This window comes from Eurosta solidaginis, chromosome 1 (genome assembly GCF_040869045.1).
Source record: "Eurosta solidaginis isolate ZX-2024a chromosome 1, ASM4086904v1, whole genome shotgun sequence".
Lineage (NCBI taxonomy): Eukaryota > Metazoa > Arthropoda > Insecta > Diptera > Tephritidae > Eurosta > Eurosta solidaginis.
The window spans coordinates 50,092,900-50,111,028 of NC_090319.1; the positions used below are offsets into that span (position 1 = coordinate 50,092,900).

General features: G+C 36.8%; 2 protein-coding genes across 3 annotated transcripts in view; one reads left to right on the plus strand and one right to left on the minus strand.

Annotated features, from left to right (window-relative positions):
* The window catches only part of LOC137253070 (zinc finger protein 287-like), a 37,399-nt gene that overhangs the window by 16,224 nt on the left and 3,046 nt on the right, over positions 1-18,129 (plus strand). The window lies entirely within an intron of this gene.
* LOC137253077 (uncharacterized) overlaps positions 8,624-18,129 on the minus strand; it is a 225,783-nt gene continuing 216,277 nt past the window's right edge. For both annotated transcript variants that reach the window (XM_067789413.1, XM_067789421.1), the window contains exon 3: positions 8,624-17,306. In XM_067789413.1, the coding sequence (XP_067645514.1) occupies positions 17,161-17,306 (146 nt within the window). In that variant the 3' untranslated portion in view covers positions 8,624-17,160. The remainder of the gene's footprint in view (positions 17,307-18,129) is intronic.

Sequence of the window (18,129 nt, forward strand, 5' to 3'; positions counted from 1 at the left end):
TTGCCATAGATGAGTTGTCTATTTGTTATTGATATTTTGTAGATTATTTATCGAAAATTTATTGATATGTCGTCAAAATCGACCGAAACGTTATAAGAACGTCATGCTGAATTTTTCCTAGGTCGCCATAGTTAATGAAATATCAGTCGAAAGGCGGTCAATTAGGGACGCGGGATATACGCTTGTGAACTCAGGCACTCCAGCATTCTGACCAACTTCGATTTCATTCCTCGAAGGAGATACTACCATGTACCGGCTTCTGCCTTGATTGCTCTTTAAAAATGGATCTGGGTCAGGGGCATTCTACCAAGAGATCGGAATCACCGAAAATTTAGGCTGTCCAATCGCGGCATCGTCATAGCAGTACATGGTATGCGAATCGCCGCTTTAAAGTACTTAGTGACTACGACGCAAAGCGTCACTGGCACTTAATTTCATTTGCTACTCCTCGCAGAGCGTCATCTAATATGGGGCAAAGAGACGACATGGTCCCGTGCCTGACGTGTACAACGATGGTTCCAAATTGACGGAAGGGGTCTGGTCTGCTGTTTACTGTATCGATCCAGATATAAGTAGATCATATAGGCTACCAGATCACTGTAGTGTCATTCAGATAGAAACTGTGGCCGTAAAGAAAGTAGGAGAAATTTGGGAGGAAGCGTGCTTAAGCTGCAAACGCGTCAATATGCTAGTCAGGCGGCTATTAATCCAATTTTCGTACACGTTACTTCCCCAAGCAGTGTCCTGGAATGCAATACGGTTATACTGGGTTCCCGGTAATAAAAGGGTAGAAGATTACGAAAAGGCCGATGAGTTGGAAAATGGCGGTGCTGCACGCTATGAATCGACGGTAGAAGCCCCGATCCGCTTGGAAGAAATCAAATGCAGAAAGGAGTTGCATATGATCTATCAAGCACGGAAAGAAGTTAGGGGCTGCAAAATTTCTAAAATCATGTGCAAGTCTTACGATATTACACTAACAAGGTTGCTCATATCTCTATAGAGAGAACACTTCAGGTGCACGATAGGCATACTAACTGGATGATGCCTTCTGGCGTCACTTGCTTATAAGTTAGGACTGGTCAGTAACCGTAGATGCAGAAAGTGGAAGATGCAGGAATAAACGTTTGAGCATGTCTTGTGTTCGTGTCCTGCGCTTGCGAGACCAAAGCTCCAGCTACTAGGGTCGGCAGTTACATACTCTTAAATACTTATGGTTTTTGCCAAGAGGACGAAGTTGTTTTAAAACATATTGTAACGAATTTATGGAAATTCCGCTTATTTGCAACCATCTGCTTACGTTCGTATCGCTAAACTGGTGAATAAAATACTCCAATATTCTGTATTACAAAATGGTCTTTATTACACTATTAGCGTGTTTAAATCAAAGTGTTACAGATTACTCAGCTTTCGCTGCTTTTATACTCTTCTGCTAGAATTCTCTACTTGATTACAAGCTATACGCTACCAGCTATAAACTACAGATACACGTTTATAGCCTCTCGCCATATGCGCGTGTGTATGTGAGTAGTACTTCCACCGATGACTACATCTGTATGTGAGTTATCTCTTCGTTGCCTTGTATGTATGTGGGTAAATGATAATTAATGTGTTTATGTAGCTTGCTTAATGTTTCTGTTGTTGTGCCTTTATTTAATAATCTTAGAGATGGTAATATTCGTCACACTGCCCTCCACCTAAGTCTGATCGTCCCGATCAGACAAATTTTCCGGTCTACACGCTGCCAGCCTTTCCAAATGAACCACTTTCATTTTGGTTCGTGGTTTCCCAATTGTTTGTATGCGGTAAACTACGTCATTAATCCGTTTCACCACTTTGTATGGCCCTTCCCAATTATACTGCAATTTCGGCGAAAAACCTTTTTTTCGTTGTGGGTTGTATAGCAGCACCAAATCTCCTTCCCGAAAACCTTCCGAATTCATTGCTTTATCATATCTGGCTTTCATCATGTAACTCATAATCTTTGTTCGATGCCTTACAAGATGGTGTATTTCTCTCATCTCTTCTTCCAAGTCACCAGTGGATTTCTTGGCATGTCTCTCCGCATCAGCATCAATCCCAAACATCAAATCAGCTGGCAGTCGAAGGTCATTGTCAAAAATTACCTTTGCGAGAGTTTGGCCCGTTGTCTCATGCACTGCCGATCGGTAAGCCATCAAGAATAATAAGTGTTCCTCCAAAGTTCTATTGAAACGTCCCACCATACCATCGGAATGAGGATGCAATGCAGTTGTCCGTGTTTTTCGAAGGCCTAATTTCTTACACATTTCTTGAAAGACCGCTAATTCGAAATGCCTTGGTCAGAAAGTAACTCCATTGGTACACCATTCCTTGTAACCCAATCGTTTGTAACCACTTCTGCCACTGTTTCCGCTTCTCGATTTGGGATTGGGTATACCTCTAGGCATTTACTGAAATAATCCATAACCACCAGTACGTGTTTCCGCTTGTTGCTAGTAGGAAATGGACCTGCGACATCCATGGCGATCCTTTCAAATGGGGCACCTGAAATATACTGTTTTATCTGGCCATGACTCCGGGTTTTGGGCCCTTTCGCTCTGCTGCAAACCTCGCAGTTCGCAATCCACTCAGTGACCGACTGACGGCAACCAACCCAATAGAATCTCTGTTTAATCTTCTCGAGCGTCTTCGTAATTCCAAGATGACCCCCAATTGGACCGTCGGGAATCCTTTTCCTTGGAACAACTATCAGTTTCCTCTTACTTTGACCATCCTTACTCTCCCATACTCGATGAAGGCAACCGGATGTCAATTCTAAACTGTTCCACTGTGCCCAATATGACTTCGCAATGAGACTCTCTGCTGACATCTCGTCTCTATTTGGTCTTTCATTTCGTTCGGGCCCTTGCATAAATGTGGCAGATCTGTATCTTCTAGCTGACACTTCCTTAGTTGTTCCTGTTCCATTCATCCGTACATGTTATAGTCATTAGCCAGACATCTATAATGTCTTCTTTAGCCTCAGCCTTTGAACAGTGCCTGCATTCCAAACTACATGGTCTTCGTGACATTGCATCAGCATTTCCATGGGTACTACCTTTTCGATGCTCAATGGAAAAGTCATAACTTTTTAGTCGCTCGATCCACCGTGCCAATTGTCCTTCTGGATTACGGAACTGCAAGAGCCATTTTAGCGCTGCGTAATCTGTCCCGACGCGGAATCGCTGCCCGTAGAGGTACTTGTGAAAATGTTTAATGCACTTTACCACTGCCAACAGCTCTCTCCGGGTAACGCAATAGTTCCGCTCTGGTTTTCCAATCGAACGGCTGTAATATGCAACTACCTTCTCCTGTCCATCGACCAGTTGTGATAAAACGCCTGCTATAGCATATCCATTCGCAGAATAAACGCTGCTCCTAGAATCGGATGTGCCAGGTAGGTAGGTTGAACTGGCCGGTCCATGAGGACCTCACATAGACTGATTGAGTCCGTAGTGTTACCAGAAGTTTGTTTTAACGACCAAACTGAAAAACCCTATCAAAAACCAGGACCTATGTTATAAAATAACTCCGTCCTCTTGGCAAATACTAGAAGCTTCCTAGGACTTAAGCCACTTGCGGCTTCTAGATCTGACAGCTGTATCACTCCTAATAGCTGGAGTCTTAGCCTGGCAAGTGCAGGGCACGAGCACAGAACAGATGTGCCAACATTGAATAAAAAAAAAAATGTAAGCCGCGATAACCTCCGAAGAGATCTTAGGCCGAGCTTCTCTTCCAATTTGCGTCGTGGTCCTCTTGATTTTCCCTACAAATTGGTCGGACGGGACCTACATGTTTTATGCCGACTCCGAACGGCATCTGCAAGGCAGATGAGTTTTCACTGATAGCTTTTCATGGCAGAAATACACCCGGAGCGCTTGCCAAACACTGCCGAGGGGCGACCCCGCTTAGAAAAAATTTCTTCTAATTAAAAAACCTTATTTCTAAAATTTTGATGTTGCTTTGCCCGGGTTGCGAACCCAGGGCATACGGTGTGGCAGGCGGAGCACGCTACCATCACACCACGGTGGCCGCCATATCCCAACATTGGAGCAGTGCAAAAACGCTCTTTCAATGTTTGGAAAGCCACTTCTTGCTCCTTCTTCCACTCAAAAGCTTTATTTTTTCTTGTAAGCTCGTGGAGGCTATGGGCTACGCTGGCAAAGTTTGGTACAAACCGGCGGTAATATGTGCACAGCCCAAGGAAAATTCTTAATTCATGCAAGTTCTGTGGTCTTGGCCAATCCTTTGCAGCTTCTAACCCGTTTGGGTTTTTCGCCAGATTTCACTAAAAATTAAACTTGAACTCTAACTAAAACGATGATCCCCCTTACTGTTTATAACTAAATTGCCGGAACTAAACTGCCACACATAGTAAATAGCGCACATGTCGTATGAGTAACATTTCGTTACATCATCATACAACAAGTAGTCTTTATATTTAACCAGACCGTCATACATAAATATCTTTCAACGTGCTAAAACGGAAACCGAGGTCAATTAATGGTTGAATATCGGCAAAAATTGGAGCAAAGCCAAAAATCGACAACATAAAATTTTGCTGCTCATCTTAGCTTAAGCGACCGAAGTAGCAGGTTTAAACTCTACTTTAACTGGAGTTTAAACTCACACTGATAAACCGGGCGTTAGCAATTCACTATAATTTTTAACGATGTTCGATCGAAACAGATACACGTCTGCATGCAAGTATGTTCAAATGTTAGGTTAGGTTGAACTGACCGGTCAATATAGATCTCATATAGACATAGTGTTACCAGAATTTGTTTGGCGACTAAAGGGAAGAACCCCAATCAGATACCAGGACTTATGTTATAGAATAACTCCGTCCTCTTGGCAAATACTGGAAGTTTTCTAGCACCTAGCTTAATTGCTGTCTCGAAATCTGGCAACTCTGCCGCCTAATAAGGTTCAAACATGATACAAAAAAGAAGGTAGTTCCACTCAAAATTTTTTGACGTACATTTGGGGATTTTTGGAGTTTCACAATGTTTGTTGTTTTGCCAGAAGCGTTGCCATACCGTTACTGTTTAAGGCGAAATTGTGGTTTTTCGAGATGGAAATTTGAAGAAAACGCAATGGTCATCTGAGAGAATAATAATATGCTTTAGCACGATTTATGTGATATATATCGATTGAGAATACAGTAAAACATGCAATTTTATTGAAAAATAGTGGATAATGACTCATACATTGGTTAATGACTCATATCTTTATGGCAGCTTGACCCCTAGGCAGAAAAAAAAAATACACGAAAAATCCTGTTGTTCTAGCATGACCCTATTATCGCGCCCCTACAGTGGATATTTCTCAAGGCATGGTGCGAAAAAGTGTACCTCCAAAGTCTGCACATCTATGTCAATGCTAAAAGTGCACAGAATGTGTATAGGCGGGGCCCTCTGGTAAAACGGGCAAAAACACTCTCATAACTAGTGGCTAACCTGCAGAGTTGCAGGGTAATGTTCTCCCTAAAAAATTGTTTAACAATTCCCTCCTAAAGCGCAACGCTGAAATTACACGATAAATAAAAAAATAAAAAATGAGGACTTGTAGGCAATTTATTAAGAAATTGCGGTGTCGGTTTATAAGGACCTCCCTTGAGAAAGCAATTGACAAACGTGTATGTTTTGTCAAAATATTCTGAGCAAACGTACGGACACTTAAAAGGGCTATATTCTCTTGCTTTGCATACTTCGATCCATGTTTCTTCCACCAAAACAATTTTCGGGAGCTCGAAAAACTTATTAAACACCTTTTCTAGGCTGATATTTCGTGTTAAAATATTTCCAAGGCAGGGGGCTCATTTTTTTTCTTTTTTATTTAAAATACCTATGAAAGTAATTTAGTCGTATTCGTTAATATGAAGTCCATCAAAATTACAAAAATTCGTAACATTTTTCAATCTGGTACCTTATTTTTGGTGAAATTGTCATTGTTCCCGCAAAAGTCAAGTGGCTAACGTCACACTAAATGGAACTACCTCCATTTTTTGTATCATGGGTTCAAATGTACATATAAACAAACATTTTTAAGTGTTTCAATCAATTTATCCTTACATGGGTTAAGCAAAATACTTTGACAGTATATTTTTTCACTCACTGACTGACAAGTCTTGCATGTCATATGTCATCACATGTCGCTCACGTGCATACCGTTTAACTTGGTACAAAAAAAAAAAACCTATGACATTGACTTACCATGCCAAACGTTGACGTTGATGACCTCGCAAGCAAACAAGTTTTAAAAACTAGTTGTTATTGGAAATATGTATTATTTGCCCGTTACAGATTTTTGATGTGTTAGCGTTAGGTAAGTGTAAGCGTAGCGTAGTCAATTTTTTACTATATAGTTTGGCTGCTTAAATTGAGGTTATGTTGCGGATAGAGTGGAAGGCAGTCAAATAGGCAGTCGAATGACATGTAATGAAGGAATGGTGTTCGGAGTTGTTTCAAAGTTAAAAAAAAAAAAATGATAAAAGCGTTAATATAAATAAAAATATTGTTTTAATAACAACAAAAACCCCTTATATATTCTATATACATAAATTCGTAAAGATTATCTCACTTTAAAATTTGAGCTAAATAATCTAAAGTTTTTTTTGAAACTGAGTCGAGAACTGTGTTTGGTTGAATGTGTGAATTTTCACCGATCAGCTGTTAGTTGCGCTACTTGGTAAGATTTACAATGGCGTAGTCTTTGAGTATATTATGCTAAATGGGGGAATTCAGAATGTAAGCGTAAGTGTAGTCACAACACTGTATAGTAGATATAGCAAAAACCGAAAATTAAGACAAGGCAAGGAAGGGCAAGGAAAGGAAAGAAAAGGAATAATAAAACCGCAGCTGGAATCTACTGTTAATAACAGTTTGTTATCGATGAGTCATCGGTTTGTATTGACCGGTTATGTGCGTGTTATCCATCGACAAGCTATCGGCTTGAACTAGGTGTGGTATCGACGAGGTATGCACGCGTTATCGATTCGTTATCTAAGGGCCGTTTTCTCACAAAGCCTTTAATTTTAGTGCTCACTTTATCCTGCCAATAAGTGAATTTTCGTTTACTCAAGTTATTTTTAAGTTACTGGGCGGAAAAATTTATCGGCAGCTCATCTGCCTTTTAAAATTTATTCTTAGGTTTAAATTAAAGCATATCATGTCAAGCATAAAAGTAACAATAAAAGTAGTATATTTATATATAGCTTTCATGTTACATTGCCGTATCTCCATCAAATAAAAAATAAATGTAAGGCGCGATAAGAGATCTAAGGCCGAGCTTCTCTTCCGATTTGCGTTGTGCTCCTCTTGATTTTCCCTATAAATTGGCCGGACGGAACCTACATGTTTTATGCCGATTCCGAACGCATCTGCAAGGCAGATGAGTTTTCACTGAGAGCTTTTTATGGCAGAAATACACTGGAGTGCTTGCCAAACTCTGCCGAGGGGCGACCCCGCTTATACAAATTTTCTTCTAATTGAAAAACCTTATTTCTAAAATTTTGATGTAACATACGATGTGGCAGGTGGAGCACGCTACCATCACACCACGGTGGCCTTATCTTCATAAATGCAAGGTTTAATTTACTGAGCAGATGAGGAAATGGAAATCATTGAATTTGACTTTAAGGTGAGGAATAGTTTATCTGCCCGGTAAGTTAATTGAGCTTTATTGGGTGAATGAGAAAACGGCCCTTGCAAAGGTATTACGAGCTATCAATGTGTTATCAGTTTTATAGTTAATGGTTTGTCATTGAAATAATCATGATCATTAACAAATCGATAACTTTTCGATAAATAATCAACAACTTTTCGATAACATAGGGATAGCTTTTTGAAAATAAATCGATATCATTTTGAAAGTAAACCGATAAACTTTTGATAACAAGTCGGTCACTTTTTGATACATATCGATAACTTTTTGATAAATAATCGATAGCATTTCGAGATTAATTCGCCAACTAGGCGCTATGATTATGTCAACCTTGCCAGGGCTTTAATTTCTCATTCAACGTACCTTATATGTACCCTCATCGAATAGTGCGATGTAAACGGACTTAATATAAACATTTAAATATAAGACAAAGTCAACAAATAGCGAGTCTATCTTCATTTTCGTTCTTAACTCCAAATCGTTAATTAAAGACCTACATAAGTTTCCCATATAAATAGTTCCCTTCGCTAACCGGTAATTATGAACAAATTTAGCACTTGCCGATTTTTTTCACACACAAGCAACCACGTCTAAGGTGTCATCTCTAAACGGAAGCACGAAATTAGAGAGAAACATCCAAATTTATTTATTTATTTATTTACAAGTTTGACAGCTAGTAATCAAGTTGCTAGGGATGGGACATATGTGAACGCCTAGATTATCTATTGTGGATTTACTGTAGATTAGGGCTTGTGTAAACGGGGTTGAGACCTTGTTTACATGAAACAAGATTATTTTCACTTTCGTACTTAACCCCTAATCGATAATTAAGTAACTAATTTTCCCATATACATTTTTCGCTTCGATAATCGGTAATTATGAACAAAGTTCATGTATTACTTACCTTAAAATACATTTTCATATTAAAAGCCATAAATCTGAAGACAAAAATTTATTAATTAAAAATGAAGTGGACAAACATTTTGGGTAACGACTAAAGGATTGACAGCTACCACATCGTTTAAGCAATATATAAATAGTTAAATATCATAACATTAAGTTCCTATATATATATATATATATATATATATATACATATTTCAATGTATACTTTAAAACTATTTGTTTGCTTTCAAATGCGTAATACATTTTACATTTTAAATTTTTTCTTTCCATTTTTTGTTTTGTTTTGACAGTTGATGATTTGCTATTCAGTATTGGAAAAATGCACTACGGTTTTTGATATTGCATTTTTGCCATGACGTAGCAAATGCATGTATATAATTTTTTTACGTTTTGTGTGAAAATACTACACCAGTTTGCAAATGCAATGATGCTAGGCTAATTGCCCTATTATTCACGGTTCATGATCAGGTGCAAATGGTCTTGCATGGTTGCATAGAAAATTCTCAATGCATACCAAACGCAATGCAATAGCAAAATATTTGTAAATGTGTCAAACATTTTGAAGAATGCAATACTAAAAATATTTATTGCTTTTGAAATGCAATCCACAAAGCACCATTTCGAACAGCTGCTATTCCCTGCAAGAACACTTTCGGTTAGTGCACCTATGGCCTCACTGGAAGGTTATACGATTTTATAGAAAGAAATTGATAAATACATACATTAGGGCGGGCCAAAGGCACCTCCAGTTTCTGAATTTATGGGACATACTGAATAATATTGTCCATGGGACCATAGGTCTGAAATGAATATCCAGCCTCCCTAATTCTGTTAGAAAATTTTATATCCCAATCCGAAAAGCGGCTCTCACAAATAAAATACATGTGAATAAATGTCAAATTCGGATTCGGATTGGGATATAAAACTTTCTAACAAAATTAGGGAGGCTTGAAATTCATTTCAGACCTATGGTCCCATGGACAATATTACTCAGTATGACCCATATATTCAGAAACTGGATGTGCACCTCAAGTTGTTTTCCCTCTTTTTCCCCATACAATTTGACCCGCCCTAACATACATATATGCCTAAGATCTTATTACATTTTCTAATATTGCGCACAAATATTTTCCAGTTAATTCGCGACTCACGAGCTACTTTAAAAGTGGTCTTCATTTATGTCGTGTCTTGTAAATTTCTTTTCATTTGATGGTTGCCATGGTGATTTACTAAGGTCGCTCACAATCTGGTGCATTTTCACGCAAATGCATAGCTTTGTCACTTCATATACAATTAATCGTGAAATTTATTTATATATATTTTTTAATAGTTAACCACTTTCTACATATACATATGAAAGGGACGACATCCTACACAATGCAACATAGTAATATACATATATCTCTGTATGTATGTATGTATAAATATTTGTATAAGTAAGTTTTCAATTAAAATTCGATTAAAGTAATTTATTAATAAAGTAATACGAGTATATTTTCAGCATTCATTTCGTTTTTAATATCGTAGTATTTTGTTATTTTCTTTATTTAAAGTAATTTTTATTCAATCGAACTTTTAAAGGCCTTATATATAAATATTTAAAGCTTTTGAGTTGTGGGCTTATTTAATTTTCATCGTATTTTATTTTTATAAATTCTTTCAAATGCCATTATAAACAATGTATGTTTTTGTTGTTATGATTATACTCTTCGTATTAAATATTTTCATTACACGCTCAAATTAAATTGCTCATATGAGAATAATGACTTATTTATGTATGTATGTATATGTATAATTAGGGATGTAGCGAATAATCGCAAATTATGGGCGCTTTCAGCGAACCTTATAATAATAATAATACACCCAACGGATTACTACCCACCAAAGCCCACCAAACCGTTACGAGGGGAGCATCCGCAAGACGTACGCATATTGTTTTTTGTTTTCGCCGATTTGTTGATAGGCGGAGGTTTGTTAGGCGTCGAGATCTTAAACTGTTCAGCTAATGAATAAAAATAATTTTTTTTTATTATACATAACAGTTAAAAGTTTTATATATACTACATTGCGAAATAAGAGAATATTTTTAAATCCGTTATACCAAACTAATTCGAATGACACAAAACCGGAAGGATTAATTTAGTTCGAAATAAGTTCTACATTGCCTCAAAAGAAGAGGTTGGTAATATTTTGACGATTGGAGCTTAGTTCTAGAAATCAATCCATATGACTAAACTACTGAGCCATAACAATTACGTCTAGCGTTCTCTACGTCTTTCAAGAGTTAGAAGATTGATTGGCTTTAACCCACTAGTATAAGGGGAAAGACTATACGCATAGTCGCGGATTGCGGATTCTTGATTCGTATTCTTGTATCGGTGTAACTAGTGTGGTAAAGAGGGCTTTACTTTTACGAATGATAAAGCACCTTGTGGTGCAGATTACTAAGTCATTTGTATACTCTTCTGTTTAAAATCAATTGGCTTTTAGCAACTGAAGTAGGTCATCCTTAAGGTCCACAAGAGAGAAGTGATTACACCCCTTGAGGGCATCCTCTAGCGACCACAATCGACTCAGTTGTTCCTTCCAGCTTAAGATGGACTTTTCTTCTCTTTAACATGGATATCATCCAGCATCCAGTTCATTGGGCTTATATCCTTGCCAATCATAGCTTGTTCGATAGAATGATGTGTGAGGTTATCAAAGACCACTTAGATGTCAAAGAAAAGCGCAGAGTGCTTTATTTTAAGACTACATAGCCTTTTCAATTTCTTTCGTGTGGCTATGAATAGCGGTCTCCGTTGATTATCCTGACGGATAGGTAAATTGAGTCCTACACAAATGGAGTTTCTTTAGGTTGACCTTTCTAATATGTATGCTGATTGAAAATATTCTCCATACCTTTTAGGAGAAACGAACTGAGGCTAATTGTTCGATGCGATGAGACATTTACTCAATCTTATATAGTAATTAAAAAAATTTATGTTGCAATGGAGTGTTACAATATCGTAATTAACCAAAACATCTAAATTTTTTTGATAATTTTGAAAACACCTTCGATGGTCTTCAAAATAGCCTAATAAAATATATGTACATATATTAATTACACAGGCCGACAGCATCTCAGACCCAGAAACCAGACTACATATTTCCGAAGGCTTATGATGCGCTGAATCCAAATCTGGCCTCAGGATTGCTCTATCAGATATGGTGTTCGAGATATCCTAACCTAAAAGTGCAAAAAACACCGTTTTTGCCCATATTTGAGGTTATGTAGCCTTGCAGATGTTTCCTTTCACCAAAATTAAAGGACGGTATCTTTAAACACGAGTCTTCTTCTTTCAAATGGCGTTGAGTTTGCTCAAATATAATTTTTTTTCGCTGAGATATCGCATTTTGAAATTTTTATGTTTTTAAATTTTACAAAATTTCTTGAATTGAGCCTTATTGTCCTAAAAATTTTGTCTCACACTATAAGTGTGCTAACTCACCACACCCCTACACTATCTAACACTCGGGTACCAAGTCACACACAGCCTTAACCCTTAGAAACCACGCCTACCATACCGCAAGCAGGCTAACCCAATTAACCCTGGGGACAGCGTTTACTCGCATATTTTTCTTAAAATAAGTCTTATTTATCTAGATATCTCACACCACAAGTAGGCTAACCAAATTAACTGTTAACCCATCAGCTCCCGTAACCCCTAACCCCTAGGAACCACCCCTTCCACACCACAAGCAGGCAAACCCACCTAACCCTGGGAAATTTCGAAACATGAAAATTTCAAAATGCGATATCTCAACGAAAAAAATGATATTTGAGCAAACTCAACGCTATTTGAAAGTAGAAGACCTTGTTTAAAGGTGCCGTCCTTTAATTTTGGTGAAAGAAAACATCTGCAAGGTTACATAACCTCAAATATGGGCGAAAACGGTGTTTTTTGCACTTTTAGGTTACGATATCTCGAAAACCAGATCTGATATTTGGATTCAGCGCATCATAAGCCTTCGGAAATATGTAGTCTGGTTTCTGGGTCTGAATGTTGGTCACATTTTGGCGGCCTGTGTTATCGACCATGGCGGAAGCATACAAGATGACATACGTACAACCATATATAGAAATTCAAAGTTGTACTGTGTTGGAAGTTGAAGTGTCAAATCATTTCAAAAAAGTACCAATCAGCTGACTTGCGGTTGTTACCTGTTTAGTTTCGCCATGCTGTCGATAGTGGCGTCCATAGGTTTGCCACTCTATCATTAATAAGTTGTAATTGCAATACTTTTCTAGGACATCGGTATGAAAAAAGATGTTTTCTGCAATACATTGATTCTAAGGTCGATACATGATATATTCCAAATGGGTTACTCCAACGCGTTTGTGTAAATAAATACATAAATATACAATTTTAAGGGCTTACACAAATAATTGTGGATTGTTCCATTTTGCTTCCATTTGTGTACATTCACCCAATTTTCTTTTAAAATTATGTTGGTTTATTCTCTATCTTCTTGATTACAATCCATTTCTAAAAAGTAAAAGCATCGTATGGAAACAGTCAAGGTTTTTGTTGCTGCTTTTCGATTCCGTTTGCAATTGGTATTACTTCCTGCACTTTTAGTTGAGTGTCTAAAACGCGATTTCGTCTCCTATTCAGTTGCTTGTTGTTTCAATTTGTTAGCGCGAAATTGTTTTGGATTTAATACTATAGAGAAGCAATGGCATAGGCAATAGGGATGGCAAGTTTTTTTGCAGTCTCGAATATTTCGGTATTAAAACTAAATTTTATTGATAATGTTTTTTGTAGGGCCAGGGTTTTGAATTTATTATTGCTTAGGAATGGTTCAGTCGTTTTTATATAAAACAAAATTTAATTTTTTTACTCCTACGACTAGTTATGGAACGATACGAGTACTGAGTGAGTGGTATCGATACTTTTCCAAAAAATATTGGAGTACTTTGTACTCGATGCTTTTTATCAAATATTGTGTAAAGTATCGATATTTTACCTGGATACTTTTCCCCGATACCTTTCCATGTCAATGGTCTAAAGGTTTAAGTTCAATAAAGTACAATTCATTAACACGATAACTTGAGAAAAATTTAGATCCAGATATCATGGCCGATGAGAACGAAGTTGTTAGTTCACCTCTCACTCCAAACGAAATTTTGCAAATAGTGGAATTGGAGACGATTTCTGCACATGGTAGTAAGAGAAAAATATAAGTTTACTGTCCAGAGTCACTAAAAACTTCTAGCTTCAACTTGAATTATAAAAAGTTGCCTACACCATAAATTTTTAACACATTTGAAAAGGTTGAATGTTGAGTGTTGTTTTCAACCAATTAAGTTTTTTCATTCGTTAATTTTCAAAACTTGACAAAGTTCCAAAAAACTAATGCAAAAAAAATGCTGTAAGAATCATTTAAGCTTTTTTGTACGTTGAAATGTGATGGCCTTAATATTTATTGATAAAAAAAAGACATACCGAAAAAAAACTAACTTTTGACACCCTGTATAATCGCAATCTTCTCATATTTTGGCCAATTCCTTTGCACAGGAGATACATTTCCTGACCACATTTGCACTAACTAAATAACACTGCTTCACGTGGAAAACCTTATATCTGAGAACACAAAGCTTGGTATATAATGTTTGATTTCGCCCGAACTTAAGTTTGCTTACTTGTTTTCTGCTTAATTAAAAATAAATATACGATTCATTATAAAAAACATACAAAGTTTTTTCGCTTTTGGTAATACAAAAGTACTCACTTGGATCGTGTATACTCGATACCTTTTACTGAGTATGAGTACTAGCATCGATACTTTGCCCGAGTATTTTAAATGGGCACCGGTATCGATACTTGTTTTTTACGACACATTTTTGCATCTTCCTTGTATATAAATAAACTTTTGTTTTATAAAAAACTAAACGGCAGATAACCTTAAAATTTTAGTCGGTTTTGGATATCCATAATGAATGATCGTTTGACCAAAAACTTACATCTTTTATTAAGCAAGCTGGCGAAATATGACCTAACCAATTTTAAGTCCTAATATAAAGAATTTACATTTCTTAGAACATTCCTGTGTGCATTTCTGTAATAAAAGTGATAAAATGTGTAAAAAGTTTGAATTTTTCCAGAATGATCAAAAAGTATCCCTGCCCTACACCTTTCTCATCACCCTTTTCGGGTGGTATTTATGTGAAAATTTTAAAAAAAGAAATAAGTTTTTGAAGTATTTTTACCTTACATTGGAAAACTCCTCCTCGTTTCAGTGGGTGTTAGTCTAATATAAAAATAGTTTGAAAGTGATATAAGAAAAGGCGTAATTCATCTCTCTACGAGTTCTCTACATCTGTCTCTTCTTTTTATAGCTCTACTCTTCTTTTTACACCACTGTTCCTCTCAATTTTCTTTAACTTCTCTTCTCCTCTTTTCACAACGAACCTTCATGCTGTCCAAGAGAGCATCCCCTATCAGGATGGCTACCGCCTAATCTATCCTGTCAAAGCACAAGTCCACTACTTCGTTATCCTCCACTCTCTTTCAGCGCTCTCCTCATATTCTTCCTATTTCTCTTCTTTCCTCCCATTCTCCGTTTTTATATTTATTGAACTGTCACCTGATTTCCTCGACAACATTTATTCTGCCTTCCATCTCTTCCCTCTTGCTGTTAGTAATCTGCCATTCCTTTTCCTTCTTTCCGAACAAAAGCCGGATCATTTTCAGACCTTGGAAGAGCAAATTTGGGATTCTTTGCGACTATCTTCGAATCATTTCGGGATCAATTCGAAACTATTTCGGAGCTATTACGATTTTGAAATAACTGTAGTATTCATTTCCTTATAATATAATTTGTGGAATATTTTTGGAATAATTTTCGGGGTTGTGTTCGAGATTACAGCTGGACTTTTAGGCACAGCTTTCACCGCCTCTTCCTCTATTTTGCTATCTCATCTTTTCCAATTCTTCTCGATTTCTTTCCAATGGAAATAGGCTCATATAATTTGCGAAACCAGGTTCCAGCAAGAAAAAACTGTTCATATCGTAGAGATGGCATTTTATTAGCAAAACGCTACAAATAGGTGTGTGAAAACTTCAGGACTTTGAATTATAATTCAAGCCTAATGAAGACGCGGTTTGATAAAAAAATAATACTGAGCACATACAAATATTATTTGATTTAGCCGGTAGTTAGAGCTGACACCTAATTTCACTTTCTGTTACCGTCTGTCATGAGTAACCGAAACAGCGATAACATTTGCAATTGATAAGCAAAACTAGTTGAAAAGAGATGGGAGCTCACACGTATATGGTACTTTCGTTCAGAATGCTCGATTCGGCCTCAAAAAGCTGATAGAAACTTTCTATCATGATATGAACAAATGAATGAATTTTCCTTTCATTAAGCGGTCCTCGCAGGTATATGACATATCATAGCATCGTCACTCTTCTAGCAGATTCGCAATAGTTTGGTGCTAATTCTAGCTCTTGATTACAATCGATTATTCGGCTAATTATTTGAATGTGCCGAACGCGTGCGCAACCAATATAAAAGTCTCTTCTCAAATATAAAGAGAAATCAGCTGTTCTATCAATCAATTAAAACTTGCAGCTGGCGTATGGTAGCAACTGTCGGTAATACAGTGCAAATATTCACAATAGTGCCATAGTACAAATAGATTTCTTGGTGGGCTCACAATCGTTTATTTTTAAAAAATTATTTTAATAAAATATAGCTAAACAAATGCATTACGACAAAAATTGCCCAAAGTTTGCTAATAGCCCGAATCTCCATCTTTACAACCAAAACTTTATGTATAGATTTGGATTCCAAATAAGAGCGAAAAAGGGACCCGTACATAAAAACAGCAATTAGAAAAAACATATATGATAGTTGAGTGTGTCATTATTCGAGCGCAAACAACTAGTCGATTAGTGACATTCGAATATTTTACTAAACAACTTTTGCTTAGGGACTAAACGATTATTCGAAATTTTCGGGATATCCATATAAAATCCTGAAAACCCCGAATCGGCATCCCTAATAGATACTTATACATATATAGTACATGCTAAAAGTTCTTTCTATTCCCTTCATTTGTTGTGATTTTTTTTGTTGCTACATCGTATCTGTATGTGAAAATGCACAAATGTAGTAAGGATCATAGTAAATATTGTTGTAGTGGTAATTGAAGTTGGTTTGTGGCAGTTCTTCTCATACCACAGATGGCTTTTTGTTCACTTGCATATTCAATTTAAAACTTTTGTCTCCCACACTCCTTGCACACCTGTATGTGTGCGCTTATTTATACTCATACTCCTTTACAAACATGGTGGACCAACATTGGTGGTGATGTGAAGCACAATAACCACACTACTCATTTATGTATGTATGTATGAATGCGTAAAAATTTAGATACGGTTACGTTGTTGGAATTTTCCTTTCATTTGTCATGCATCGCGTGTGTTTCGTGTTCAATCTTATAAATGACTGTAAATTGCTATGAAATTTCACCATTTCGAAGATATTTAACATGAAGTAGCATGGCATAGCGCGTTATGCATTAATGTAATATTCACGTTTCTTGTGGCATTTCTCGTATGCGATATAACAGAGTGCAATTGTTATTAGGACCAATATTGTGACGCCCATGCCAATGCTAACCCAAATGATTTCATCGTTGATGCTTTTGTAGGAGTGATCTGTGAATGAAAAGGAAAGTCGTGCAAATTAGTTCAACTGATTGATGCTTTTATTAGTGATTTATGTAGGTCTATATGTGTGTAAATATGTTTAGATTGCAAGTTGAAGTAGAACATAATGGCAAATGAAATAAATAATGTTTAACATAAAATAAATTGGCGCGGTCATTAAGAAAATTATTCGGTTCTTTGGTTAAAAAAAATAACAAGTAAGGAATGCTAAGTTCGAGTGTAACAGAACATTACATACTCAGCTGAGAGCTTAGCTGCGTTGGTTTCCTAGGGTTTCGTAGATGGTTTATAAGTGGTTTTCAATTCCATCACATACGTTTGCGAAATATCGACCAAATTGTAGACCAAGGGTGACGATATTCCTTCTTTTTTTGTCAAATAAGGGAAAATCCCGATGTAGGAAAATGAACCTAGGGTAACCCTGGAATGTGTTTGTATGACAAGGGTATCAAATGGAAGGTATTAAGTAGGGTTTTTAAAGAGAGTTGCCCTTAGTTGTATATGTGAAAGCATTTTCGAGATATCGACCAAATGTGGACCAGGGTAACCCAGAATATCATCTGTTGGGTACCGCCAATTTATTTATATGTGTAATAACACGGACAGTAGAAATTCCTGCCATGATTCCAAGGGCTTTTAATTTCGCCCTGAAGAAATTTTTCACACCTATTTTACAAAGTTTTTTCTAAAGTTGTATTTTGCGTCAGAAAACGAATCCTATCACCATGTTTTATCCCTTTTTTCGTATTTGATATAGAATTATGGCATTTTTTAAATTTTTCGAAATTTTCGATATCGAAAAGGTGGGCAT